Source organism: Clupea harengus, chromosome 25, assembly GCF_900700415.2.
Source record: "Clupea harengus chromosome 25, Ch_v2.0.2, whole genome shotgun sequence".
Taxonomy (NCBI): domain Eukaryota; kingdom Metazoa; phylum Chordata; class Actinopteri; order Clupeiformes; family Clupeidae; genus Clupea; species Clupea harengus.
Window position 1 is genome coordinate 9,722,604 of NC_045176.1, and position 27,811 is coordinate 9,750,414.

The 27,811-nt window shown below is 42.4% G+C and overlaps 1 protein-coding gene across 1 annotated transcript in view; it reads right to left on the bottom strand.

Annotated features, from left to right (window-relative positions):
• Positions 1 to 27,105, bottom strand: part of cdh7a (cadherin 7a) — a 47,451-nt gene extending 20,346 nt beyond the window's left edge. The window contains exons 1-8 of the mRNA XM_031563134.2: positions 26,532 to 27,105; positions 21,782 to 22,283; positions 11,476 to 11,770; positions 9,295 to 9,414; positions 2,269 to 2,436; positions 1,440 to 1,627; positions 643 to 896; positions 1 to 88 (exon numbers count right to left, since the gene is read on the bottom strand). The exon at positions 1 to 88 is cut by the window's left edge and continues 49 nt beyond it. Coding sequence (XP_031418994.1) covers positions 1 to 88; positions 643 to 896; positions 1,440 to 1,627; positions 2,269 to 2,436; positions 9,295 to 9,414; positions 11,476 to 11,770; positions 21,782 to 22,024 — 1,356 coding nt within the window. The 5' untranslated portion in view covers positions 22,025 to 22,283; positions 26,532 to 27,105. The remainder of the gene's footprint in view (positions 89 to 642; positions 897 to 1,439; positions 1,628 to 2,268; positions 2,437 to 9,294; positions 9,415 to 11,475; positions 11,771 to 21,781; positions 22,284 to 26,531) is intronic.
• Between the last annotated feature and the right edge of the window lie 706 nt (positions 27,106 to 27,811).

Consider the following 27,811-nt stretch of genomic DNA (forward strand, 5'->3'; position numbering starts at 1 on the left):
GTCCAGCGACTTAGCAGTGCTGATAATTCCAGTTGTTGCCTCAATGTTGAAGAAGCGTTCCAGGTCCGTGTTGCGGTCTATTGAATACCTGCAGACCAAAAATAACACAATTGTAACAGACTGGCAGAATAGCTATGGCCTTCAAATTCCTGCTATTATGGCGTGAAATCATTCAGCTAACATAAAGAAGGAGTCATGTTATACTGGAAGAAGGTTGAAATAGAAAGGAAAGTAATTTGACAAATTTAAATGAAGTTAGGTATTTTACTTTATGATTTACATTCATTTAGCTCATGGCTTTGAGATTTCAAGAGACTGTTGAGCTTTATTTATCTTGCTTATTCATTCAAACTGAAGCAGCAGGAGGAGGAGGAAATCTGATTCTAACTTTTTTGATTTTAACTTTTTGACAGCTTTAACATTTTTCCAGAATAGGTTGCCAGTGATTTAATTTCATTAGAGAAAAGCCATGTGAAAAACAAATGAATCAATATAGCACTTATGAACAAGAGAAACGAATTAACATAGCTATTATTCTTCCATATTTTAATGTAGCACCTTGATACCTACCACAGAGCAAAATAATAAGATACGTTTTAACACATAATTGTAATTTTATAAAGATTCCCAGCGATTTCCTACCTAATGGGACTGTTAGTAGAATCTGGGTCATTGGCTGACACAGTCCCAACTATGGTTCCAACCTTGGCGGCCTCGGAGACCACCATCTTGCTAAGTGATGAGGAGAACACTGGTGGCTCATCCACGTTCTCCACAATTAACCGAACCATCGCTGTGTCGCTGAACATCCCTTGGCTCAGGAACCTGCTGTCCGGATGTCGATTGGATGCTTCAATCCTCAGGGAGTAGGTGGTTTTAGTCTCAAAATCCAAGTTCTTATCATACAAACAAACAAAAATACAAAGAAATACATTAAATTAACGAAAGAAGGAAACATTTCAAGTTTCAAATGAAAGGCATGAAGAGATTTCAGGTGAATGTTGAATATGTTGACCTTGTTCATTAAGTGAAACTGCTGTGACCATACCCGCCACTGAAAGGTTCATTTTCTGATCATAAAAATGCTATCATCCATCTCTCATGTGAGTTTTGGTATCGATTGCTCGTCTAGTGACAAGCCAAATATTGATTTTAAGACAAAGACACATTGCTTTAAAATGTTGAAATGGGTCCTTGGAACCCTATTTATCATTTCTGGCCAAGGCTTGCAAGCATTGTACCATCCAGTTGTCATAAACAATGCAGAGACCCTCATACAATATTAAAGCATAATTAACTTAAAAACGTCTGCGACCTCGTTTTCAACTGCACAGGCCAAATTGATTTATTTATATTTATTTATTTTTATCTTTTGAAAACAGTGAATAGCCATGTCCTTTTAATCTGCCCACATCATTGACTGGGGTGGCCCTGAATACCTTAAGTAGAGTGATGATGCCCTCCTGTGTGTCTTTGTCAGTGGAGACCCTGAACATCCCAAGGCCATCGCCATCTATAATTCTGTACTCCATCTCCGCGTTTGGGCCCACGTCGGAGTCCAGGGCCTTTATCTTGGCCACCACTGATGCTACGGGCAGAGACTCTGGCACCGAAAACTGATAGGATTCTTCAAAAGGACACCACAAATACACAATACAAACAAACACACAAACATACACACACACAGACACACACACACACAGGAAAACAAAGAGAAAGAGTTATTGATGACACTATTTTCCGATTTCATGTGTTTTCTCTCTTATCACTTGGCTTCTGGGTTTGATGACTCACCCACTAAGACTTTTCTCTGCCCCCCCTCCTCTCTCTCTCTCTCTCTCTCTGTCTGTCTGTCTATTTCTCTATCTCTACCTCTCTCTCTCTCTCTCTCTCTCTCTCTCTCTCTCTCTCTCTCTCACTCTCTCTCTCACACCAGAGAGTGCCCCTTCAATTCTCCATGTGTTTATTCAGCCCCAACTTTTTTTTTATTAGAACAAAAAACGTATAAAAACCACAACCACAACTTCAATTAATTAAGAGCTGGGGTAAGCTCCAACGAGTATCGGATTCATTAGCGGTTGCTGGGGCAACTGTTTTGCTTCAGAGCTCCTATCTGTTTTCTGTCTAGTGCACAAACGGGGATCCTTGATTTTCCTGATTCACTGTATGGTGCTTAAAAAGCCTGTTCAGGTCTATGTATTAATTTTGCATTAACACATGAGTTGTGGATCAGGCATGTTAGACAGGTCGGAGAGTCTGGAGCCTTACTGCGGGAGAAGCGCGGTGGGTTGTCATTCACATCCGACAGAGTCACCGTCACAGACGTGGTGCCGGAGAGCCCGCCCATCTGTCCCACCATGTCCTTGGCCTGGATGACCAGCAGGTACTGGTCCCGTGCCTCCCGGTCCATGTTAGGAAGGGCTGTCCTGATGACCCCTGCAAATGACACACATTTTTTACTTTTCCGCACTTTTCAACAAAGACATCGTGTGGTGGTGCTTAGTGGCTGATTTCTTCAACTGAGAATTAGCAAGAATATCCAGAAATTTGAGTGTTTTGCACCACATAATATAAAATAATATGATTTGGTACAAAATAATAATATTTTATTATCTATGAAAATAATATGAAAATAAATGTCATTGAATGGTGGTTATTTGATTCTGGATTTTCAATTTCGTTGCACTTGGACCTTGTTAATCGTCATATACTGGTAATATAATTGTCTTATACTGGGACTCACAGCTCTGGTCCCTGGCAATGTCACTAGTCACTTGTGAAAAATAAAGAGTTCACCTCTGGTATAGACATTGTCAGAGTGGAGAAAGCGTAATGTACAATAGCTATGAGACGGAGAGGATGAATCCATCTCAATTACAAACGTCATTACAATGTTCCTTCAAACTGGGTGTAATCATTTACATGTGATCAGATTACTTGGTAGATTCAGGGCAACTTAAGCTTTACATGACCTGCATGAAGATTGCCTAATGTACAATATCCAGTATCAAGTATTAAACCGGCACAGACATTTCTCGAATAATGAACTGTGTGTATTTCCACTTGCAGCAAAACCAGTCATAATAGACTATAGGTCTTGCTCCCAGGTCTAGAACACCAGACATTTTTCCTTCTCTGCATCAACTTCCATTTATTTAAAGTAGTCAGGGCTTGCATGCTTTTCTCTAACCTATTGTTCTTCAATAACAAGATAACTTCAATTAGAGCAAGTATTATTTCTGATGTAAACGCAGATGGCCTCAGAAAACACTGTAAAAAAGATGCAACCATGGGAAATTTCACCTGCATCACATTGGTGGATCTTTGTAAGTCACTGAGTGCAATTCCTCCACCTCATGTATTGACCCTGTACCTACAGCATTTTTTAAGCGGGTGTTTGACAGTGTTTCAAGTCATGTCCTGAAGATTATAAATACATCTCTTCAAACTGGCATCTTCCCAGATGCCTTCAAAACAGCTGTTGTAAAACCCTTACTAAAAAAAACCAACCTAGATGGTAATGCACTGATCAACTATAGGCCGATTTCCAATCTTCCATTCATTAGTAAAGTACTTGAAAAGATAGTTTCAGTGCAAATAAACTCCTTTCTCAAAGAAAACAATATCCTGGAGAAATTTCAATCAGGCTTTAGAACATGCCACAGCACTGAAACTGCTCTTACTAAAGTAATCAGCGACCTCAGACTAAATTTGGATGCAAATAAGGTCTCAATCCTGGTCCTCTTAGACCTAAGTGCAGCATTTGATACTATTGATCATGACATCCTAATTCATCGTCTTGAAAAGGTAGTTGGGCTTTCTGACTCTGTATTAAACTGGTTCAGAACATACATCAAAGGGAGAAAGTTTTATGTCAGGCTTGGAGATCATGTGTCTAAGAAACATGACATCTGCTTTGGGGTTGCACAAGGGAGCTGCCTTGGTCCATTATTATTCTCACTGTACATGCTGCCACTTGGGGACATCATTAGAGAACACAATGTATGTTTCCATAGTTATGCTGATGACACGCAACTATACATCTCTGCTGAGCCAAATGATGCTGCAGCAATAAACTCCATTACTACCTGTCTTTTGGCGATAAATAAGTGGATGAGCAATAATTTCTTAAAGTTAAACGAGGACAAAACTGAGATCCTACTAGTCGGCCCTAAAACAAAAAGAGAAATGCTGTTTAACAATTTGGGGAAATTAACTCCCTTGATTAAATCGGAGGTTACAAGTCTTGGTGTTATTTTAGATTCAGATTTAAGCTTCAAGTCTCACATTAACAAGGTGACGAAAACATAATTTTTCCACCTTAAAAACATAGCTAAAGTCCTGCCATTTATAAATCAAAAAGATGCTGAAAAACTGATTCATGCCTTTATTTCAAGCCGTCTTGATTATTGTAATGCAATCCTTACTGGCCTCCCAAAAAAAACAACTGAGAGACTTCAGCTCATTCAAAACTCTGCAGCTCGGCTATTAACCAGAACCAAGAGGAGAGAGCACATTAGTCCAGTTTTAGCTGCTCTGCACTGGCTTCCAGTAACTTTTAGAATTGACTTTAAGGTCCTTCTCCTAATATACAAAGCCCTTAATGGGCTAGGACCAAGTTACATTGCAAACTCCCTAGTCAAATACTTGCCCTCAAGAACACTGCGATCATTGAATGCTGGTTTATTGGAGGTTCCCAGCAAAAGCCGTAAGAAAATCGGGGACGCAGCATTTGTCAATTACGCCCCAGTGCTATGGAACATACTGCCTATAGACATCAGGGAAGCCAGCTCGCTTAACATCTTTAAAAGAAAACTAAAAACGTACCTCTTCACATTAGCCTTTAACTAGCTACCACTTCGCACTATATATATATATATATAAATACTTTTAATTTAATTTAAATCTCTACTGGTGATATTAAGGGGTTGGATTAAATATATCTCTATAATTATAATTATAATTTTTTTTTTTTTGCACTATATCTTTGTTATGTTTCTTTGATGTCTATTTTTATGTGCATGTCTATTTTCTTTGTGCATATTATGTATTTGCTGTAAAGCACTTTGAGCTGCATTCTTTTGCATGAAAGGTGCTATATAAATAAAGTTTTATTATTATTATTATTATTATTATATAACAACCACAGTAGTACTCTGTGTAAGTCAATGGAGCAGAGAAAAACACTGTGAGCGTCTGTGAGTGCAGCTACAGGTACACAGACTCATATTGTGGTAAGGACCACACAGGTTGCTGTTCTCCAAATGTCTGCAACCACAAGCTATTCTATTTTTCAAACTAAAATGAGCCACAAATAATAATTCCTTCAGAGAACCAGGGATCAGTTGTTTGTGTATTTACAAGCATCATGGACTTTCATTCTTAGCAAACTAGCTAACAGCCAATGGACTTGCATGGCAAACACTGACAGCTGGCAAAGAATGACAGAGTAGAGTTGGCACTAATAAAAGCTAAAATCTAACTGATGTGGTTTGGCGATATATTTGGTGGATGTCCTGCTGTGAAATCTATTCTAACATTTTAATGTTAATTTCCGACCCGGGCTACCAAACCTTGTCAGCTAGCGGGAACAACAGGTGTGTTTATCTCTCTTTCACTCTCATCTCATTAAAATGAATACAACTCATTTTCTTTTATCATAAATAAAAAACTAGCTGCCTCCAAAAACAATCATTATAATACTGAGAGTATGATGTGTGTCCAGTATGACCAGGAAACCTTGGTTCTGTGATGAAAATGACTCGTGAAATGTACTCCATTATTCCAGTCATTATTGCATTTGTATATGAGATAAACAACTTTGGCTGTTCTTTGCTTTTGTTTGTTTCTAAAGCCCATGGTCTGTGCGGTACACCTGCTCCACTAGTTGGTTGGCATGACAGCGACAGGGCATCACACCCCATTCTCACTAAGCTTCTTAATGAATCTGGGGTAAAAGAAGTGAAGGAGCCGCTAAGTATGTTCACACTGTGAGCTCAAATACAATTCACATTTACACTTACATATACACGCGTCTTGAAACTCGGAAGAATAATTGTACTAATCTGTACTAATCAAAAAGCCCCTGTGTGGGTTAAAACGTGATACAATGGTGGCAATGGGCTTCAAACCATCTACACGCGTGACCCCATCTCAGTGTGCCCTGATATGTCGTGCACATATAAATGTACATTTCATATCTTTATGTAATCTCATTGTCACTGAGATTGCATGTCCTGATTAGGATTACATTGGAAGATGATACAATTTTATGAACACAATGTATCATACTTATGCACAGCACAAATCTGATCACAATGTGAGACAAATTACCTTCAGACGAGGTCTAGCTGGTTTGATTGCATTCCAGACACAATGCATACTGTGTGTGTTTATACCTTCCATCAACATGCTGTGATGTCCATCGTGATCATTTATCAGTGGGGGAAAAAAACTGACAGAGCAAAGCCAAGCCAAGCCTGCCAGTGTGTGAGGAGTATCAGATGAGATGAGTGCAGGTGAGTCAGTGCACACGTTCATGTCTCACTTTCACCGAAACAGAGTAAAACACATGCAACCCGGCACCCATGGGGAGATTCCCAGCTACCAACTGGAGCCCCCCCGCCCCCCCCAAACCTCCCCACATGGACGTCCAGTTCGTTGATCACTACACCACGAGTCCTCCAGCATTCGAAATTCTCTAGAGCACCGGGCGTCTGAACCTAAGCAGTGCTTCATCTAAATCCACAATGAGCATAAAGGACCTGGTGTCCACCTGCCTCTTCCTCCACTGGACATCCTACCAGCATTGTTACACAGTCGACAAGATACCCAGCAAATGACCAACTAACTCAGGCCCTACCGCCGAAGAAGCTGCTACGCAGCCAGTCCAGGGGGAACCCAGCGTTCCCCTACAGGCCCTGTTTGACAGTGAACCAACAGTTAGCAAAGGGAACGGCAGCCATCTCGTGCCTTAGTTAACATCTCTGCTCCACCATTGAGAAATCAAATGGTGCCCTTGTGTGGGTTGAAACATTTAAACAAATTAACCAGCTGCTTATAGTCTGAGCAACACAGCTCCCAGCAGACGCTGGAGAGGATGCTAGGGGCCAGTACCTGCAATCCTTGCCAAATCTGACGGCTTTGGTTTTCCATGCATGGTACCTATGGCCGGTCGGTGTGCAATTAATGCTCTGCCGTCACTGCCATTAGGCTCGGAGCAGCAATGGCTCTAAGGTGCTGCCTTGTACTACCTCATAGCCAACCCCCAGAACCATGCATGGACTCTTCTTACAAATGTTGGTGAACAACATAACCAGTTTGTCTATTGTTATAGCTAAAATAAACACCTAGAAATCCTAGCTCAAGCCAGATGTGATGAGGAATGAAGACTGCATTCTGGAGTACAGTATCTAAAATTGTATTTTATGTGATTTTGAATATACTTAGACTTAAGTACTTATATATACTTATTTGTAGTCTCCAAACTTAAGTCCAACAAGTGTTCAGTATTCAGTGAATGCACCAAATAGTTATGACTACTGCATATAGGCCATTCCTGTCACAATGCTGAGTTCTCTATGTATCAGTAATGAGCATGTGTGCATGATAATAGACTTTCTGGTACCTGCCATAGTCATAAGGATGACTTCAGGAGTGTCTGTGATTTGCATGCAATGTGAAAGAAGCAGGCCAGAGAAATCAGAGCAATCAGAGCAATCGGGACAACTCGTATCTGAACCCGATCTAAATGCAAGATGTGCCAAATACAGGTGTAAACTGGGCCTGGGATATTTTGAGTCAATTTGTCTCAAAATCTTTCTCAGTTTTGTTATTACGTTTTTCAGTTTTGATAGGCTGGATCTGACTGGATCAATAACTACTGTCATTTATAAAAAAAAGACATATGGCATCCATGCTCGCTTCACCACATGATTGGGCTTCATGATAGAACCCACAAATTCTCATCAATCAGACAGCGAAAATTGTGAAAAATGAAGGCCGCACACTCAAAGGTGTTTTAATCAAGACTCGGCTGCTTTCAATGATGATAGTGTCCATGTACGAAATGAGAAATGGATCCACATCCCCACGCTTTCGTCCTCGCTGATTGCACTGGAGGATTTTGTGCCCTGTAATCAGGTGAGGGCTGATGTGTTGCACTTTACTAATGTACCAGAAACCTCATTACAACCTCATCACACCAAGTTCCATACTCAAGCAGCTCCATCACAATAGCCACAGGCAGCCTCACTGAGCCCATTGCTCTGAATCATCAGATAAACAGCGGCGATAATCGCAGGCCATAACAAGGTGTGATTCTAAGCTCATACACAGGTCTGTCTCAGTGACACTCTTGAGAGGAAATAGGTCCATTAGTTAGACCTGTAGGAGAGTGTGTTTCAGTGATGACTTGAGAACATTTCCTATCAGACCGGCGGTGGACTGAGTGCACATCAAATCAAACCGTAGGTGGTCTATGTACAAAACAATTAAGGTGAGAATGTGTTTCTCATGAGTGTAACAGGAGTCCAGAGATGGTGTTACATGGTGAAATTTCTCAGTATATTTGTTGAAACAATAAACCCTGTGACAATTTACACACACTGCACTGGTGCAAAATTATTAATTAATTATCTTTTAAATACATGATATAGGTAAACGTATATATATATATACTGTATGTATGTACATGGTCTTGGCCATTAAAACAAATTTGCTAACACTTTACTTCAACCCAGTGCCCATCAAGCATTATAAACACATTGATATATGTTTATAAAGTATTCATAATGCATTATAGCAACTGATGTAAGTTTATATAACTATTTATAAACAGACATGACTGCGCTCATGAAGCGTTTTGATGTTGTAGTATAAGCTGTAGACAACTATTATTATGAATAATAATTATTTGGTGGATAAACTGCAAAAATGTCATCAGTGCCATTATCAAGAAGTAAAAGAAGCTTCATTATGTATTCTGATACTTCAAGCTGTGAGGCCTTATACTATTACATTGTAATGCTTTATGAGTGCAGATATAACTATGTTCATTATAAGACCTGTTCGTCCTGTCTGGATTTATTTTCTGATACTGACCGGCGGACTATATATTATCACTTACGTAAATAATTATATAGACTTATGTTATTATTAATACTTTATATCCCATTATAAATGTTTTTATAATGCTTTAGGAATACTTGGTTTAAGTAAAGTGTTAACACACAATTTGATGAATGGATACATTTTTTTCTCAGGGAAACTTTGCACATGTGTGTATATTTTTACCTGTTTTGGGGTCCACAGAGAAGTACGGCTGTCCTTCCAGAATGCTGTAAACCACTCGAGCGCTGTTCCCATATGTGGGGTCATCTGCATCTGTTGCCACCACTTGGACCACAGATGTGCCTGGAAGAAAATGATAAGTTGAGTGGAACAGCACCACCAAAAACCTCAACTTGAAAGAGACACAGCTGCAGTGGAGTGCATGTCTGTCAGCTATTTGATCACAACTCAGCAGCGTATATTTATGCCATCTAGCTCAGCTGTCAATGTAACAATATCCAAAGGCACATACACTACGACTTCTTGGGCCAAATTTCATACTACCCTGTAATTACAGTGGGCATTGCAACCACTTCAAATAAAGTGCTGATGTAAACTATGTCTGGTGCCTATTTGGATCTGAAAAAATAAGTTCCTTCAGCTTACTGCAAGCTTGAGTCTAAAAATATGCTCCCCAAAAGTGTGGTTCCAGTCCATACATATGAGGAGACCCTTTTCTTTGACTTTTGAGGTCCAATTATTTCCATCAGACCATGTGCGGGTGCACATGCATGTGTGTGTATGTGTGTGTGTGTGTGTTCAAGCTGCACTGTGTGTGTGTGTGTGTGTGTGTGTGTGTGTGTGTGTTCGTCTGTGTGTTTACACTTAGTCCTTGTGGCAGATGTCCTTTTTTCCATGGCTGTCCTGATTGCTTGCATGTGTTTCCCCCGGTCCCCAGAGAGGCACACCCCCGCAAGAGACTGAGATTTCTACACACACAGCTCAAACATTTCTGCCACCTTCAAATGTGCTCATGTCAGAAATCACCATACTACGCGTCTCAGAGTGTACTGTCAACATAAATTTAAGCCTAATAATTTTGAGTGTGCTTGGGCATTTGCTTTTTTCTTCCCCCCCCCCCCCTCCATCACACGTTGAGAGTGAGGACTCAAGGGACTGGGTCTGATGCTTCCTTCATTGCATACGCTGCACGTTCGGAGCCTGTTGCTCAGCTGCTCAACTGCCAGACTCTTTTCTGTGGTATAATACACTTCTGTTCAAAACAGCGCACAGAGAGAGCTACGCAGGGAAACTTTATTTTTCCTTCAGCTGTAGTTTCATTCTTCAGTGGCCAGTCCTGTAAAAGCTTGAAAAGATGATCAAGAGTTTGGAATATTTCCTGTGCCCCTTAAAAAAATGGAGTCAGAATATAAAAATAGAGTTCTCAGTTCTCCAGCATGCAATGGGGTTCAGAGCTGGTGCTGGTACATGTATATTTCACAGACAGATTTCATATAAGCGGATAAACGACTAATGGAAACTGCCAGACCTTTACTTGAGACCAATTTATGGGCCATTACAGACCACAGGGCTTCGCTAAAAGTGAGGCGAATAAGATTATTATTGAACTGGTAATCTGTCATGAAACTAAATAGAGATATTGGGGGGGGGGGGCACACAATATTGTGACACCTCTTGGAGGGAGTTATGGCACACAACCACAAAATGGACTACTGAATACAGTAGTCCGACTCAAATGAATAGCAAACTTGTAAGATATGATAAACTGATCACAGTCATCGAATTACAAAACTCAACTAATGGTTAGAGATCTGTTGCATGGGAAGGGAAAACAAGTAGTGGAATAAAAAGAAATCTTGAGACGGAATATACTGATAACAAAATCATTGTCAACAACAATAGCAATAATTCTACAAAGACATTTTTTCAGGACAGGCTTAGAGGGATATGGCACATTAGACAAAGGTCTACTTGCAAACAAACAAGGCCCGACTTTCTAATTACCAAATGAAATTAATCATTTTCTTGTTAATCAAAACCATTAATCACTCCTTGGCTGCTAATGATTTTAAATGGATCTATAAAGACGTGGTTGCGCAGAGAGGTCACTTGCTTTAGCAGAGGCTAATGGCTGTGTTTAGAGATTGCAGGAGATTTGAGCAGGCAGGACATAAATTGCACTTGTAATACAGGCTGCCAGCCTAGCCTTTAGTGTCTGCTGCGGACGCCGTGCCATTCAACCCTACAAATAAATCAGCTCATTGTCTTCCTCGGCACAGGAGTGTGACAGCCTTCAGGCGTCTTAACATAGCAGTCCCTGACAGGACAGATTTCCTGACCGGACCGATTGCTTTGTTCGTGTCTTGTTTCATAAGTGGCTGACAGATTTATTCGCACACTCACCAACAGGGGACATCTCTGGCACTCTGGTATTGTACGGTCCGTCCAGGAACTTTGGCTCATTGTCGTTTATGTCCTGGACCTTGATGACAAACTCTGACTCGGGCTCTACGGGTCTGCTGGTCCCGTAGTCTACCGCCTGAGCCCGCAGCGTGTAGTAGGCCTGCTCCTCGCGGTCGAGGCGCTTGATGGCGTGGATGTCTCCCGTGTCCTCGTCGATGGTGAAGATGGAGCTGGCGCCCTCCCCCATGAGCACGTACTTCACCTTCCCCTCGCCTTTGTCCACATCAGAGTGCAGCTGGAGGGGAAAAAAATGGAAAAGACCATGAGGTATCTAGGGTGTGGTGGCATGAAGGTTTGCCCGCTAACTCAACAGCTGTATTTGTGAAGTCCAATTTAGGATCCATGCCTTTTTGCCAAGAAAAGTAACTAAAGTTGTGCAACTAAAGTAGCTATTGTGTTCGAATGCCTGTAACACTTTCTATGGAAAAATCTGTTTCTTGACATATGTCAGAATACATACATACATTTACGTTCCATTTGGGCAAAATCTGTTTAAACTTCTAGGTATTGTCTGACTCTGAACAAGTGTATCAACATGTAGAGTTTTCCTCCTCACAGTCATGTTCAGTGCAGGACTAGATTACATCGGAATACATGAATAACAACGACATCCTCCATTGGAGCCTTGTCTTGTATAACACAATATATCACCACTGAACAAGTTTAGCCTTTCAAGCATCCTTCTCGGTGCCCCACTTTGTAGGGAATATATATATTCACAAAACTGTGTTTCCTGTCATTTTCTGTCAGTTCACTTATGTTCTCAGAAGGATTTGCATGCTGCTGTTTGCACGCATTTGTCAAGCACTCCATTTTCACCTGTTGGAAAAGTCCCTACTGTTGATAAATTGCTGATCTAAGGCCCAATTTCACAAAAGAACCTGATACAAGAAGCACAATGCCATCCATACATGAGAGGTGAAGACTTTACAGCCTAGCAATTTAAGATTCTGAGTGACACAAATACAGCAACGGTGACACAGATACAATATTACTAAGTGCACTTCACTTTTTTATGTGATCATTTACCTTTTTTCCATAAATGAAATTCAATATTTTCATTATTTTGAGCAAAAGGGTGATATACGCACTATGATCTCTCCGTACTCCATACTACATACTAATTTTCTGCGCCCATGTCTGTCTGTGTGCCCATGTGTGAGATGTTCTGGCTCAAAAGCTTTTGTATAATGGTACTCTCCCGGGTCTCGAGCACCATAAACAAGGCCCTCCACAAACCCCTCTCTACAAACTATCTAAGGGACCGCTCTCTAGAGGAAAGGTGTTTTGATCCTGAAAGGAGTATTTGTTTCTTCTATTTGGCCAACTGCATTTAATCAGATTTTTTTTTTTTTAAAAGCAAGAAACGAAACACAACTGGCATTCCATAGGCACGGTCTCCATGGCGCAGCTCAATGCATGTTCACAACAAAACTTCTGTGTCTTGCTTTCCTAAGGGGGTGAATTCTTTTAGACCAGTTAAGAGTCTGTGCTGAACAATGTCACTGCACACTGTTAAGACTCTGAAAGAAAAAAAAAAAAACACTATTTCCCCCCCGAAAAAATACATGTGGCAGAACCAGTAATTCACTATTACAGCATGACCAATCCAAGTCTTACACAGAAGTCTTCTGCCGTACGTATTTTAATGATGCAAGTTCTTGCTGAGGAGAAAGCTTTTGAAAGGAACAAAAAGGAAACCCTAGAGGTGAGTGGGAGGCAGAGGTGAGCTGCCTCTGGAGGGGGGGTGGTAAAGTGGAATTTCTGTGGAAGTCGTGTTGCTGTTCATTGGTCAAATCCCAGCCCTCCTTTTGAAATGATGGATAATGCTTCCCAGAACTACAAGCAATCAAGCAACTACTCCAAATGAATTCCAAGTCAGACGCTGATATTACTTTACCATCCTAGGAAGGAATCATTGTAAATCAGTAAATCAGAGTTTATTCTACATCCTTGTTTATCGTACAGCCCTGCACTCTGTATAGGTGCAATTGTAAGGGCCAATACTCTACATATAACTATTCCAAATGAATTCCATGTCAGACGCTGATATTACTTTACCATCCTTCAGTAGGAATCATTGTAAATCAGTAAATCAGAGTTTATTCTACATGCTTGTTTATTGTACAGCCCTGCACTCTGTATAGGTGCAATTGTAAGGGCCAATACTCTACATATAAAAAGTGTGTGTGTGTGTGTGTGTGTGTGTGGGTGGGTGTGGGGGACTGTGTTTGTGTGTGTTAATGTGCTTGTGTGAATCATGCATTGCGATGACTCTCCTGCTTCCTGACAGGCCCTCCCTCTAACAGATTTGCCTTTGCTTCCTGCATCTCTGTGCACACAGTGGCTCCCAGAGCACTGGGGAGAAAGGCTGAAAAAACAAACAGAGGCTAACTGGGAGATCAAGACAGAAGCAGAGGACAACAATAGGAGAGAGAGAGAGAGGGAGAGAGAGAGAGAGAGAGAGAGAGGGAGAGGGGGGGGCTTATACATCTAAAATGTGAGGAGCAGAGAGAGAAGATGATGTGCAGATGACAGAGCAAAGGGACAGTGGAGGCGAGAAAGTGTGTGTGTGTGGTGTGTATGTGTGGGTGAGAGTGTGTGTGGTGTGTGTGTGTGTGTGTGTGTGTGTGTGTGTGTGTGAGTCAGAGAGAGAGAGAACAATGAGGATAAGGATGGAGAGGCACAAGGGTTGAAGAGGCAGACGTCAGGCTTAAAAAGAGAGAGAGAGAGAGAGAGAAGGAGAGAGAGATAGAGAAAGGAGAATACATTGAGGAGAGTAAAATAAGGAAGGAGAGAATGTGGTAGGAAGCTGCAGAGCGAGAGGGGGAAACGGCAGGTCACCAGCTCCAGCCTTTTTTCGCTGGTAAGGACGTTTCACCGCAGCCAGAGATGAGATGTTTCTCCCACTACCTGAGTCTAAATCACTGAGCCAACAGTTGGCATTCAAACACACGTCCCCTGTCCATCACGGCAACCATTTTGAGCTGAGTCACATCTGAGCAATCTCTCCTACAGAGCAGCAAATACTATTACGAGCTGCTTTAAGTCAAATTATTTAACCCATAGGGACATTTTCGCCAGCGTGACAGCGTGTCACATTCGCATCTGGAATCTTCCTAACGAGGATGTTATATTTGAGCGCAATCATGTTGATGAACTGCCCGGGTGATCTAAATACAGCGTTGAATTAAGGACAAATTAGCACGCCCCATTGCTAAAGGACTTTGCTAATATGGACAGTGGCACAACAGGCATCTCACTGTATCTGCACCCCCAGGACCGTTGCCAGGCTCTCCCTGCCAGTGTATTACTCCGCAATAAAGGGAGACAAATGAAGACTGTCATTACAAGCCTGTCATCTGTCTCTGGCAAGCACTGGGGCCCAATTACACTCTCAGATTACGAACACTGTCTGTTTTACACACAGCTAATTTTGTGTTCGTCTGTCGCCTTCCTCGTATCCTGTCCTGCTGGAATGCCCTTAATACGATGTCCTCGCCCCTCCAAATATCCTCTGATGACAAATATGGAGCTGCCAGCTCTGCCAACAGGCATCAGTTTGCCTCGTTCAGAGTGAGCCTCCACAAATGGCTTTCCATTTACAGTTGACTTTGCTCTGGCAAAGCACTGATGTCAGTGTCATCTCTAGAGTGGTCGCTGTGTTTCGGTGCTGGTGTGATACTTTCAGTGCGAGTGTCATGAAATTAATTTACATAAATGGATGGGAACAAAAGTGACCCCTTTTAACTGTCCTCAAACGGTCCCCTTCTTGACTGGATGCACATCACATACTACATTTTTGAATAAGGCTTTTATGAAGTGACCTCCCAAGATAAATGACCAGTAAACACCATGGAAACATTCACACGAGCTGTCATTCACATGCTGTGAGGATACAGCTATTCCTCAAAGATCAATGGCGACTACAAAGGCTTTCATAATGGTATGACTGGACAAAATCCTTCTCCATTTGTCCAAAAAAGCAGGATAGCAGAAAATTAATAACACATACTTCGGCCTATTCACATTAGGTCTGTACAAATGGTCCTCGTCACCAAATGAGCATAAAGGCAGTGAATAGAGCTTGTAGCAATGACTAAAGACAAAATCCTTATGGATGATGAGAACTACCAAGGGGGTGAAGTTCCATGCAGCTGAATACGAACCAGTGAGAGCGTCACTAATGGTAGTTGTGAAATGAAACGTGACACAGTGGAAGTAATATATTGTGTTATCATGGTCGTAACATGGTTATGGGGGCTTTTGATTGGAACTCCAAGCTAAAATGTTGAACCAAGCCACCAGCTGGGAGGAATATATAGAGAGTGAAAAATCACTTCTGACGGTTTGGAATTGAGCAACCTCATTTTCACAGCCTCATCTTTCCAGATACACATACGCAGCTGCCAACAATAAGCATATGGTCTTGGAGGAAATGTGTCAACTGCCATTTTAAAGACATAAAATTGACACTGACCACATGAGACACAGTCCTGTGTCACTTCAAAAGCAGTCGTCCAGACCCCAACACTATAAAGCCACCGTGTAAATGCACAGGAAACAAGAATTAAGAAGCAGCTGCGAGCAGAATGTTCCCCTGAGCTGGTCACTCGAGCGCTCTAGAGGACAGACAGCATTTGTGCGACTCGAGAAAAAACAGCAATATAGTCTCTTCAAGAACACGCGTATAGAGCACAATGTCGCCTATACGGCACTCGCAATGTGATCCTGTTGCAAACATCTCACATAAACTCATGTTTTAAACGTTTAATTGATGAATGACTGTGCATGTGGGCCCACAAAAGCGTTCCCAATGAACAATCAGAGCCCAATCATATGAGCCATCTGTGCTCTGTTTTGATGAACACATCTTGTGAAGTACTTTCCCGGAACCTCGCAGTGCGGCTGAGTAGTGTGCTTGTGATACCCAAGGACAAGTGGGGGATATCCAGGGCACGTATGGACGCATCATGTGAGAGTACAGGTGCATGTGCTCTCTTGCCTGTCATCTTCTGAGCTTCCCTGGAATCACCTTAACAAACAGTCTGAGCTGTCAAGGCTATTAAGATACAGGAGACAGACCCACGCGATGTAACAAAGGCCGCACCCGCGTGCACAGATCTCCATGTCATTTGTATGCAATAGCTCCTTAACCCGTGGGACTGATTGCTCAGGCTTTCTGAATGCCATCTAATGGCGAGAGGTTCTTTCCCCCTTCATTGTAATATCCGAGGTGAATCAACACCTAAGAGAGTGCTATATAAATGCAAATGCTATTGTAGCTCATTGTGCTGCAGATCCATTCTGGGGATATCTATGCCGCTGTCCGTCCGCAGATACCAGCGAGGAATCTTCTTCGTTTCGCTCCTTACCCCCCTCCTATTCATGTCATTAAATCCAGAGGTGTCAGCTCATATCATTCTCCCAAACAAAGAGGGGCTGCCAGATCCTTTCAAAGAGACCTGCTCATACAACAGCCTTCTCTGGAAGTATCTGCAAGGAACCCTATTCATTCTCTGCCATTCAAAATCTTTTGGTAGGTGGCGGGGTGGTGAGATGGCATATTCTGTATGCACAGAAGGCATGTATTGTGCATATGCATATTTTCCTGGTCTCTTTCTATGTGCAATGAGGCTGTGTGTGTGTGTGTGTGAGTGTGTATGTGTGTGCGTTTGTCTGTGTGTGTATGTGTGAGTATATGTGTGTGAGTGTGTGTAAGTGTGAGTGTATGATTGTGTTTGTGAGTGTGTGTGTGTGTGTGTGTGTGTGTGTATGTGTGCCTGTGTATGACCATACAGTATAGAGGTGTGGGTGAAGCTGTCATTGGCCTGCGAGCTTGTGATTGCCAACCTGATGACTTTGATCAGCACTGCCGACAAATGGCCATGGCAGTGTTGCACACAGCCTGGGAAGCAGATGAAAAGGCAACCCCTCTCCTCCCTGTGTTGCATTTCATTAAGGAACACATGTTCGAAATCACTCCAAAGAGGATTTGGGGGGGGAAAGTGCTTGTTGATCCCCAACATGAAAAGGCTGCTTTCTGCTCCACTTTTTCATTTTGTTTAATTCGGCTGCAGCGAATCATTGATGTGGTGGGAGGGAAGAGAGGAGTGGAGTGCACATGTTTAATCTCCCGACTGGCTGACGAAGGGTTTCCAGTGGCCAGGGTGGGGGAGGGACCTCGTCCAGCTGCCAAACGCTGTAGAGTGAGGGCAGGGAAGGAGAGAGAGAGAGAGAGAGAGAGAGAGAGAGAGAGAGAGAGAGAGAGAGAGAGAGAGTGGAGGAGACAGAGAGGGGCGTGCCAGGGCCTGGTCGTCATTAGAGTGCATTTCGGGGGTTTGGGGGGGTGGGGGTGGGGGGGTTCATGGGGTAGGACGAGGATAGAGGAGGGGTTGAAGTGCAAGTTGGTTTTGGCAGCACAGAAAAGGGAAATGCAAATAGACCACTGCTGTAGCAGATTCCCTGATGCTCCCGCGCAGGCATCCACCATCAAAGCCTCCGCTCCAATTAAGGCAGGACTCAAAGCCCCTTCTGCCCCGCGCCGCACACCGCATGCAAACTCGCGCTGAATGTGAACGGACACTCAACACCCAGGGATTCCTCAACGGTGGCCACGTGGGATGATGTTGAAGTTGAGAATTCACGTTGACGGACACTATTCGGGATATTATTCATACGGGCGTCCACTAGAGCTGGAGTGGATCACATGGTCGTCCCTCTTTAACTTCCATACACAAGGAAACGAATGTCCAATTGACGATATGTAGATAGTCGTGGAAAAAAAACTAACTGTATAATTCCAGGGCTACGCACTTAGTGCTGCTCTGCATTAAACAAGCTTGTAAGTGAACGTGTGCTCAGTGAAGACGCCGAGGTCATTAGCAATAATTGTTGATATTTCCAAAACCCTCCTTTGAGACATGAGCATGCATTATTCAGCCTGCCCTACTTGACATCTAATCCATTTCAGTGTTCTCTTAATCGGTTTGTTATATTCATATTCAAGAGTTTCTAAAGAAGTTCTAATGGACACCGTACAGCTGTACGAACTGGCTTCGGCCTAACAACATAGAGGGGGGAAGGCTGTCTGCCATCGGTTGCTTGGAGACTAACTCTACTCTACTTACTCTCTAGTACAGTCTCTCTAGTCTTTAGTATACAGCTATACAGCTATACTGCTTTACTGCTATACTGCTAAGTATAGTGTGAATATACCTTGGTACCCTCTCCTGTCACTATCTAAGTACATTGTGCCCCTCGTAAGTAATTGTAAGTAACATGTAATTAGGCCCACTTTTGGCAAGAAGGTGAAACATTTACTGTTCTTATCTGTAAAACATTTGTAAATTACCACTTACCTAATAATGTACTTGTTTTTTCTTACACTGTACTTCACAGTTGCTTATCCTGTTATTTACACTATAACAAAAGTATTTGGCCATGTTGTAATAAGATGTCTCTTGTAACTAATTTAAGTAACATATAATTACTTTTAGAATTACAATACATTTTAAATACATTCCTATATATACATACATTCCTTATTCATAAAATGTTGTTGCAGATGGGTATTATCCGGTAATAACCCCTTACTTTCACAATCATACACTTGACTTATTTTTTTGTACACTGTACCTAACAGGCACTTACCCTTTAATTAGCGGGCTGTAATTTAAATTGTATCCCACAATTGTTCCACAAAGAAAGGATTTCAGAATGATTCATCACGAACAATTTTTTGTATAAAAAAACAGACTGTATAAAAGCCACTTGAAGAAAAAAGGCCTTTGCCTGTGCCTGTCCATTGTCCAGGGAAGATGGTGAACATATAACCCTGCTTCACTGTTCGCTTCGGTTCTACAGGTATGAGGTATGCACACAAGTGCTAATTATGCACAACAATACGTCTGTGCTGCCGTTCACTGGCTGTGAAAATAAGGGAAGGATAGTGCTGAGAACAAGCTGGAGTAAAATCTCCTTTTTGTGGAGATCCAGTGAAACTAATGGCATCTCTTTTCCTCGTGCTTTCCCTGCATCCTGACCTCCGCAGGTAAACATTTTACTCATTTATTTACTCATTTATTTTACTCAAACACTTCGTCAAGTCTAGATCTATGCATCAATCTCTTCCTGCACATCTCACAAGTCTACGTTCTCTCATCACTATTACACAGTGCACTGTCTCTTAAATTATAGAGGGATGGTACATCTTCAGAAAAGACACTGTAAGAATCTATAGGAACCCCCCATTATAGAGCAGGTTCATCAGTAAGCTGTCACATCTGACATGTTATATCAAGAAAAATCTTCCACTGTAACACTTCATTATTAATGGCCCCTCCTTGTTCTATAATTAAACAGGATCAGGAACAGGGCCCGGAAAAGAAGTTTAGTTTAGACTGCTAGAGAGCAGAAAAGATCAAAGACCACTGGACAGACCGCAAAGCACAGAGAACTTCTGAGATGGTCAAGGAACGTGCTATTTCCTGACTGCATGTTGAAAGGACTTTAAAGTGGGCACAAGGAGATGCTGGACTGATTGAAAATCTGATGTTTCTTTATTTTCAGAGGACCATATATGATATGCAGGATGTGTAGTAGTGGAGTGCAGAGTGTTTTAGTATAGGCCATAAATGTTTGGCGGCTGCAATTTTGCCCTGCAGTCCATCCATCAGAGCCAGCTGGAAGGAATCCAGTATCGGCTTTTGGGTGTGTATAAAATACATACAGCACAAACTATCAAGTGACGCTGCCATGGTTCATCTTAGAAATGAAAAAAATATATTTTGCTTCTAGAGGACATGTTCAACCCAGCATGAGAGTGAAACATGGAACGGAGGCTGATCCTTTCCTTTCCCTGATGTCAATTAAAATGTGAAAGTCAGACAAACTGGTTATGAGAAGCGTGAGAGAAAGAGAGAGAGAGAGAGAGAGAGAGAGAGAGAGAGAGAGAAAGCCTGATGTAAATCTCTTAGGGGACTATGAGGTTCAGTGAGGTTCTCCTCCTTTGTTCCCTCGATCCTCAGCATGCAATCCACAGCTATCAAATTCATACTATCCAAGAAGGAGGATCAAACAGCGACTCAGACTGCTGTTAAACTGACATGTTCCTCTGCTGTATTCGGCACAAACATGTTCTGGGAGAGTGTTAATTACATATAAAAGATGAAGGCCAACTTTGATGACCACAGAGTGTTAACTTAAAGATGACAGGTTTTAACTATCAAATACCAATATGCACATACTAATATCAGATGAGACTCTTTGATATGGAAGGCAAATGGTAATGTGTACTACAACTAAGGCACAGCACAAATGCAAGGTGTTCAATAAGGGGAGGTCTTTTCAAATGTCTAGAGCTGTTTGCTTAGACTGGCTGAGGGCTGCGGGTACTTTACTTTACAGATGACTTCTCTTATTTAGCTCTTACTAGAATCTGTCTGTTCAAGTGACTTACACATTTTTTCCCATTATACCACACAGTTCAAAGAATTGGCTTTATTTTCCTCTAGTTGAGGTTTCATATCTATATTTAGACACAAATACCTGACACGTACCATGAACATTTACAAAAATGTAACCATTTAAAACCCTAAAGTTGGTACCTAATAATTATCCATCTGATCTATCTTTCGTTTACAAATTTGGTAATAACAAAAGGAAAATAAAGTTTATTTTTCAAATTTTCACCACAGACCTTGAACACAAGATCACTGAAGACCTCATCATCTTCTGCCTGTAGTGGATTTGCAAGGTTAGGCTCGCTCAGTCCTCAACTCTCAACTAACACCGGAGAATCCGAAAATATATGCTCCACTTTCAAACAGACAACCATCTGACTGGACAGCTTCTAAGACCTCCAGAGTTGCTGAAAATAAACCTGCCACATGAGATAATGGGCAAGTGGCAGATGCACCCCCCAACACCAGAGCAGGGTTCCCCCACATGGGACCCAGTCCCCCCTCAACACCTGCCAAAACTCTGGATCCTCTCCAGCCACAGAAGTCACTATCACAGGGATGTGAGCTTCAAAGGGCAATGTCATAGCAGCAGGCTTGTGCGTCACAGGGAATCACCTCGAACCTCTGCAGTGCGGTAACACCTGAGCTAAATTTAATTAGTCTCAGTCCTCGTTCTGTCCGAGCTGGCATTGAAAGCACCAAAGCAAGAGACGACTCCCACAAGCTCAAGATTAGCATATAGTTTGCTGTCAACATTTTTTTCTATTTTTACATCACCTTACCTTGCCAACGTAGAGCGGTTCATCACCTGTGAACTCCTCCAGGACAAAGAATTGATTCCACACCCAGCTGCGCTTCTGCCTGTGGGCCAGCGCTCCGGCGCCGGCCCCGTGGGACAGGCGAGGGGCCCGTGGGAGAGGAACCGCATTTAGAGTCATCCCAGAGCATCCCAGCTCCCACTGGGCTACCAACAGTAGGGTTGTCTGGCTGATCACACTCCAGATAAGGGGCCTGTCTGGCTTCATTTGGACAAGTGTGAAATAAAAAGAAACAAAATGAAATGAAATTCGAAAAAAAGAAGTAGTCTGCGAATCGCTTGGGACAAAATAGAAATCCAGCAGTGTCTGGAAGAAGCTCAGCACAGGCACTGTTCCAAGTTTGACTCGGGCTTTTCTGTGTCTCTCACAAAGTTCCAGTCTGGAATCAAATGGTGGGCTTGATCGGACTCCACAGCACCCAGCATGAAGAGCATACGTCACTGTCACAGAGCTGCTGTCTTCTCACCTGAAGAAAACAAAAATAAGAGAGGGAAGGTAAGTGGTGGCCAGGGAGGTAAAGGGGTAGGGGTGGGGGACATTTTATCGATAGGTGTTTGCTATGATATATTTCACAGTCTTCTGATGCTTTCAAACAGGGCCCAGTAATGGCCTTTGTCATTCTCAGGCGCTCATCATCATCATGAGTGAAGTGCAATAAAAGGACTTGTGAGACTTGAAAGACGGACACGAGAGGTCCAGGTGTGCAAGCACAGCTGCAGGAAAGCATCACAGACATACAGCTCTGTTCTTAAGGACACTGAAAGAGACTGACAGAAAGAGACAGAGAGAGGTTGAGAGAGAGAGAAAGAGAGAGACAGAGAGAGAGAGAGAGTGAGTGAGACTGGCACACAGATGGACAGAAAAGCAAACAGTCGAACAGAAGAAATATGACCCTATTGGAATACACAGCTATAATCCACACATCAAGTTTAAATCTCCATTGAGAAGGTGTTGTGATCAGATTGTACATCCAAGGCACAGTTGCCACAGGGAGCAACAGAATGAAGCTAAGCTCAACAAGGCCACTAACCACCAGTATTAGTAATAATAAATTGAACAAAATCAATCACCAATATTGCATTTAGTTTGCTTGCGAGCTAAAAAAGTGTCCTTAACATGATAACAGAATAGACACAGACAGATGGAAAATATTCCTACTCAATGACACATCATTTTATAAATAAGCTATACAGCACTTTTACCTGCCATTTCCTCTGACAAAAAAAAAATTGCAACATAAAATCAAACTATCCCAAAAGAGTGCTGGAAACCAGGACGTGACACTGAGTTCTAACGGCAGTGTACAACTGCCTTTCAAGGCAATATAACCTTGGGTAACGGCAGAAATGTTCCACTTGCAAAACCCTCCTAAGGGGTCCCAGGAGTACCTGACTGCATGGAAACCTTTTAGGTGTTTCAAACAGCCTTCTTAAGTCAAACACTTACAGTCTGGGGGAAAAGAGAAGTTCAAACATGATTTCGGGCAGAGTAATACAGGTTCTCTCTAGGGAAATCTGCCCTTCCTACAGTTCACAAAGAACTAGTACAGGACTCAAACTCACAGTTTATTTTGATTCTGAAGTGAATTGTCTCAGAAATCTCTTGTTATACCCCAAAAGATCCTTCTTGGCCATGATTTTCAAAGGCAGATCAAGCCTTCGAGCAAAGCCACTCTGTTTAAACAAATGTAAAGTAAACCTTTCTATCGGCTTCTCACAAGATGCTAACACTTATAGGATATAATAACTAGCGCCTAGAAAATCTTGGGTTTGCCTGTGTCATGATGCATGGCATGATAAAGTCTAGAGCGCTCAAAGGAATAGAAATTCACTCACTCTATAGATAAGATCCTGACATGATAAATGGAATCTGGCTGAAATCGAACAAGCACTTTTTTTTTCTCATTATCAAAACATCTGGAGGGAGAATCTACACAATCAGTGTGTCCAGGCTAGTCAGAGGTGTTTCCCTTGCATTCTACTGTGCTCCCTTAAGGCTGAACACATGGTGCAGTCCAGTGCTGTCCAGCTTTCCTCCCTGCCACTGCTGGAGAGAGTCGGGGGCCCTTTCTCCATGGCGACAGAGCCCGGCTACCTCAGAGGCGAGATGTCTGATCTAAACCCGCCTAATCTCTTTTATAAGCCTCACTTATAGGGGGAATTACCAGTGCTTAGCAGCTGATTACATCTCAAGCCTTTTAAAACACCTACAATTTGGCCAATATTTGAAAATGACAGGGGGAAGATGAGCGAAGATTTAGCGGCTGCGGTGGAAGGCTTTAAACGGTTGAGTCATCTCAGGGATCTTTATCGCCTCGATCGTAACCCGAGCTTTATCCCCAAAGTCATGTGTTTACCTTCCGCACATACAAAGTGAGCCTCGCGTATTCATAAAATAGTCGACTAGCATTTGAAGAATAGGACCACAACCAGAGTCATCTACATAAGCTCATTCATCAGTGCAGACGTACAGCCCTGATGTCATGTCTGTGTTCAAGGGGGAAAAGAGGGCCTGCCTGAATACAATGCTGTTAAAGTGTCAAACCCTAACAACATTTTGAAATGGTGAAAAAAAAAAAAAAAACCCAGATGATTCACTAATTTTCCTTCCTATTCACGTCGGCATCACTCGTATCCGTTCGAACAGTGGCACCGGAGCAGCACTCCGTTTGGCCTCTCCCATCTTGGCCTTCCCTTCCTCTAGCCTCCCTCTGTCCCTCGTCTCTTCCGTCATGTCTAGCCCCTGGGTGAATCTGTTCGCTGTCGGGCTTGGCTGCCGACCCGGACTCTGTGTTCAGTGCGGCTCGCCCCCAAATGTTGTGGGACAGGATGATGAAGTCTCATTAGCCTCCCGTGCCATCTGACGAGTGGTGCCCAGGCTCTAGCACTGGGCCCCCCCGTGGCGAGCGCGAACCGCAGTCGCCCGCTCCGGGAACGGAGCACCGAGGCTACCGAGTCACCAGTGCTCAACACCCTCCCACCGCCACCCCCCCCCTGCTGGAGAAGAGTGATGGTTGCGTCAGCCAGAGATAGGGCTTTCTGAGACGGAGGAGCGGCTCTCTCCGCTCCTGGCATCTGGACATCAAACACGGCATGAGGAGGACTGGTAACATATGGCCTCGTTATTGTGGCTGCCTTCTCAGCCCCACGCGTGCGCGGGAGGGGCCAAGGCAGGACTTTCACAAGGGAGCTGGCTTCCGTTGCGATGCAGACTTAGGAAGGAAGCAGAGTGGCTAAGAAACACTCTTTTTATTTGAACTATCCAAGGTGTCCTATCAAGGCTAGCCATTGTGAAGAGTAATGTCATATTTTTTTTTGTGATTCATTTAGCAGTGGTCTCAATTGTTGTAGTGCAGTGGGTTTTAAGATAATTTATTTTCAGGAACAGTCTACATTTGTTTCCTTTACTGCCACATGGAGAGTTTTATTTATTTATTTATTTGCGCGCATTCTATGCCTCAACTTTTTATTTGTAGGTACCTATTGCTGTCACAAATCTTTACACTTGTTCCCTATCTTGACGGTTTCTCCCGCGGAGGTATTATACAGACATGCTCCGCTGAACGGCTCACATTTTACATCTTACCCATTATTTACACCACCTAGTGGACAAATGAGACTCGACGGTGCGAGAAGGTTTAACGCCGCTCAGAATCATTTAACATTGCTCCTCCTAAAATTGAATTAAATTTCGTCGGTGATATTTTTTTCTCAGCCCTTTTCAAACAAGTAAATTAACTTATTCCAAGTCAGTAATTTGTCAGTGTTCATGCACCGTTACATTTGTATTCTGTCAAACAGAATATGTTCGTTATGAAATCAGAAGGGTGCAGACATGGATCTGCGCATTCAGTTCTTCCTAAGCTCTCCAGCGCATACAAGTAGCAACTTTGGACCGTTCAAAGGACTTCACCTTCACCAAAGGTAAGGACTTCATCTTATGTAATGTCAACTCGTAGTTCACTGCTCCACAAACTTTAAAAGCAGTAACCTACATGTGCAACTCCAGTACATGCCTTCAGAAACACAAATCTCCCCCGTGCCATATCATTTGTATCACTAGTGCCAAAACAAATTTGAAATACTAACTTTTCCCGATCACACCAGGAACTGCAGGCACTGAGAGAATACAGTCGCCTTGTTAGAATCTTCAAATTACTTTAGCCAACTACACCAGATAACAATTCTCGACATCCAATACCAGTTAACCCGATCAATTTAACACAGAATATCCACAGTTTAAATAATTGTGCCAATGTCGCTGTTACGGATAAAGAATATATATACACACACATTTAAGATGCCATTGAGAATGTTTTTGATCAGATGTGCTTTGCTTTGTATCGTTAGCCATCTGAAAGGAACCGGACCCCATGTACGACAACAAACAGTCGCATAGTCGATTTTGAAAAACAAAATAAAATCATTGATTTCAAGTTTGATTATTTACTGTGTGATTACAATTTTGAATGACGTATTCCACATATGTAACATTTTAAGCCTAAATGCTAACTATACATCACACCTGAGTCTTCAAGTCCATTCCTTCACAAATATTGCTGGCGAATACTTGGTACGTTTAGTGTTCATTTGCGCTGCGTAAATTACGCACAGCAACACGGTATGCACATGCAAAGTAAAAAAAATTGACATATTCTTGAAACTGGCATGCACTTGTTTTTACAGAAACAGCTTTTATACACAGCATTTCTTACCGTGTCGCTCGTTAGAACTCGTCTGCCCTGCTCTCGCACAGCCGGACGATGCCACCGACACGCAGCTCCGTTCTCCGCTCAGTGTGATTACATTCACTGCGCTGCTCACTCGGCTCGGCTGCCCTAACAACGTGTTGTCGTTACAATGAGCTTCATTGAGGAGTCGCAGCTGCAGCAAAATGCAGGCTGATGGAACTACCGCGTACTATCGAGGGCGTTTCAGAAGAATCACAGTCTGGATACACCGAGATACTCAGATCTCTCCAAAAACTTATGAAGAACAGTATTAGGGGGAAATGTTGCGACACTTTTTTTTTCACCTCTCCAGCACTACAGCACAGTTTGCACTTGCATCCTCAGCTCTGTGTCCATCAGTGTGCCCTCTTGACTCAGCTGGTAACGCAACTGAATGGATTTGGAAAGGGGTGGTGCTCACTTCAGTCACCTAATAAAAGGTGTTCTGTCCAGGTCGCTTTCCACGACTTGTTTCTCAGACCTTTTTGCTATTACTACTTGATACGAATTATTCATTACTGGAACATAAGGAGAAATATAGCATGAGACTGGTTAAAAAAACATGCCTCTTCTTCCACTTGATACATGGCATGGTTAAAGACTGCTCCTCACGCTGATTTACCACACTGCTGCTTTGTAACAAGAAAAACACTACTGCTATTACTATTACTACTACTTCTAATAATACTACTAATAATAATACTACTACTAATAATAATGACTACTTATTGATAATAACAGTCTAAGTCTTGTTGGAAGAGTAGGAGCAGTAGAGGAACTGCTGAGTTCTGAATCAACTGAAGTTTAGTGACAGAAAAGTAAATTACTATATGTAGAGTAAGTAAGTGAGGACACTGGGAACGGAGGAAATATTAAGTTGTGTTGAAAGCCACAGGGCAAGCCTCTTTTTTAACAGAGTTAAGCTGCACAAGGTTTTGGTTTATCTATTTCTTTATAGCATTAAAGCAGTCATGAAATACGTAAAATGAACCTCATTTTTTTATGTCAGCTGAACGATACAACTTAGCATCGTCCACATAACAATGGAAAAGGTGTTATGTTTGTGACAGTCGTGGTCATGGGGTGAAAAATAAAGAGGCAAAATGGTGCCTTGCAGCACATCCACCACACAGCATGAAATGAGGGGGAGACACATACCATTGCAAACTGAGAATTTCCAAGGAGAGAATTGTGTGGAAACATTGCAAAGCTGATGCACATGATGCAAAGCTACTAGGGCACATCATCAGTGATGTTACCTGAGG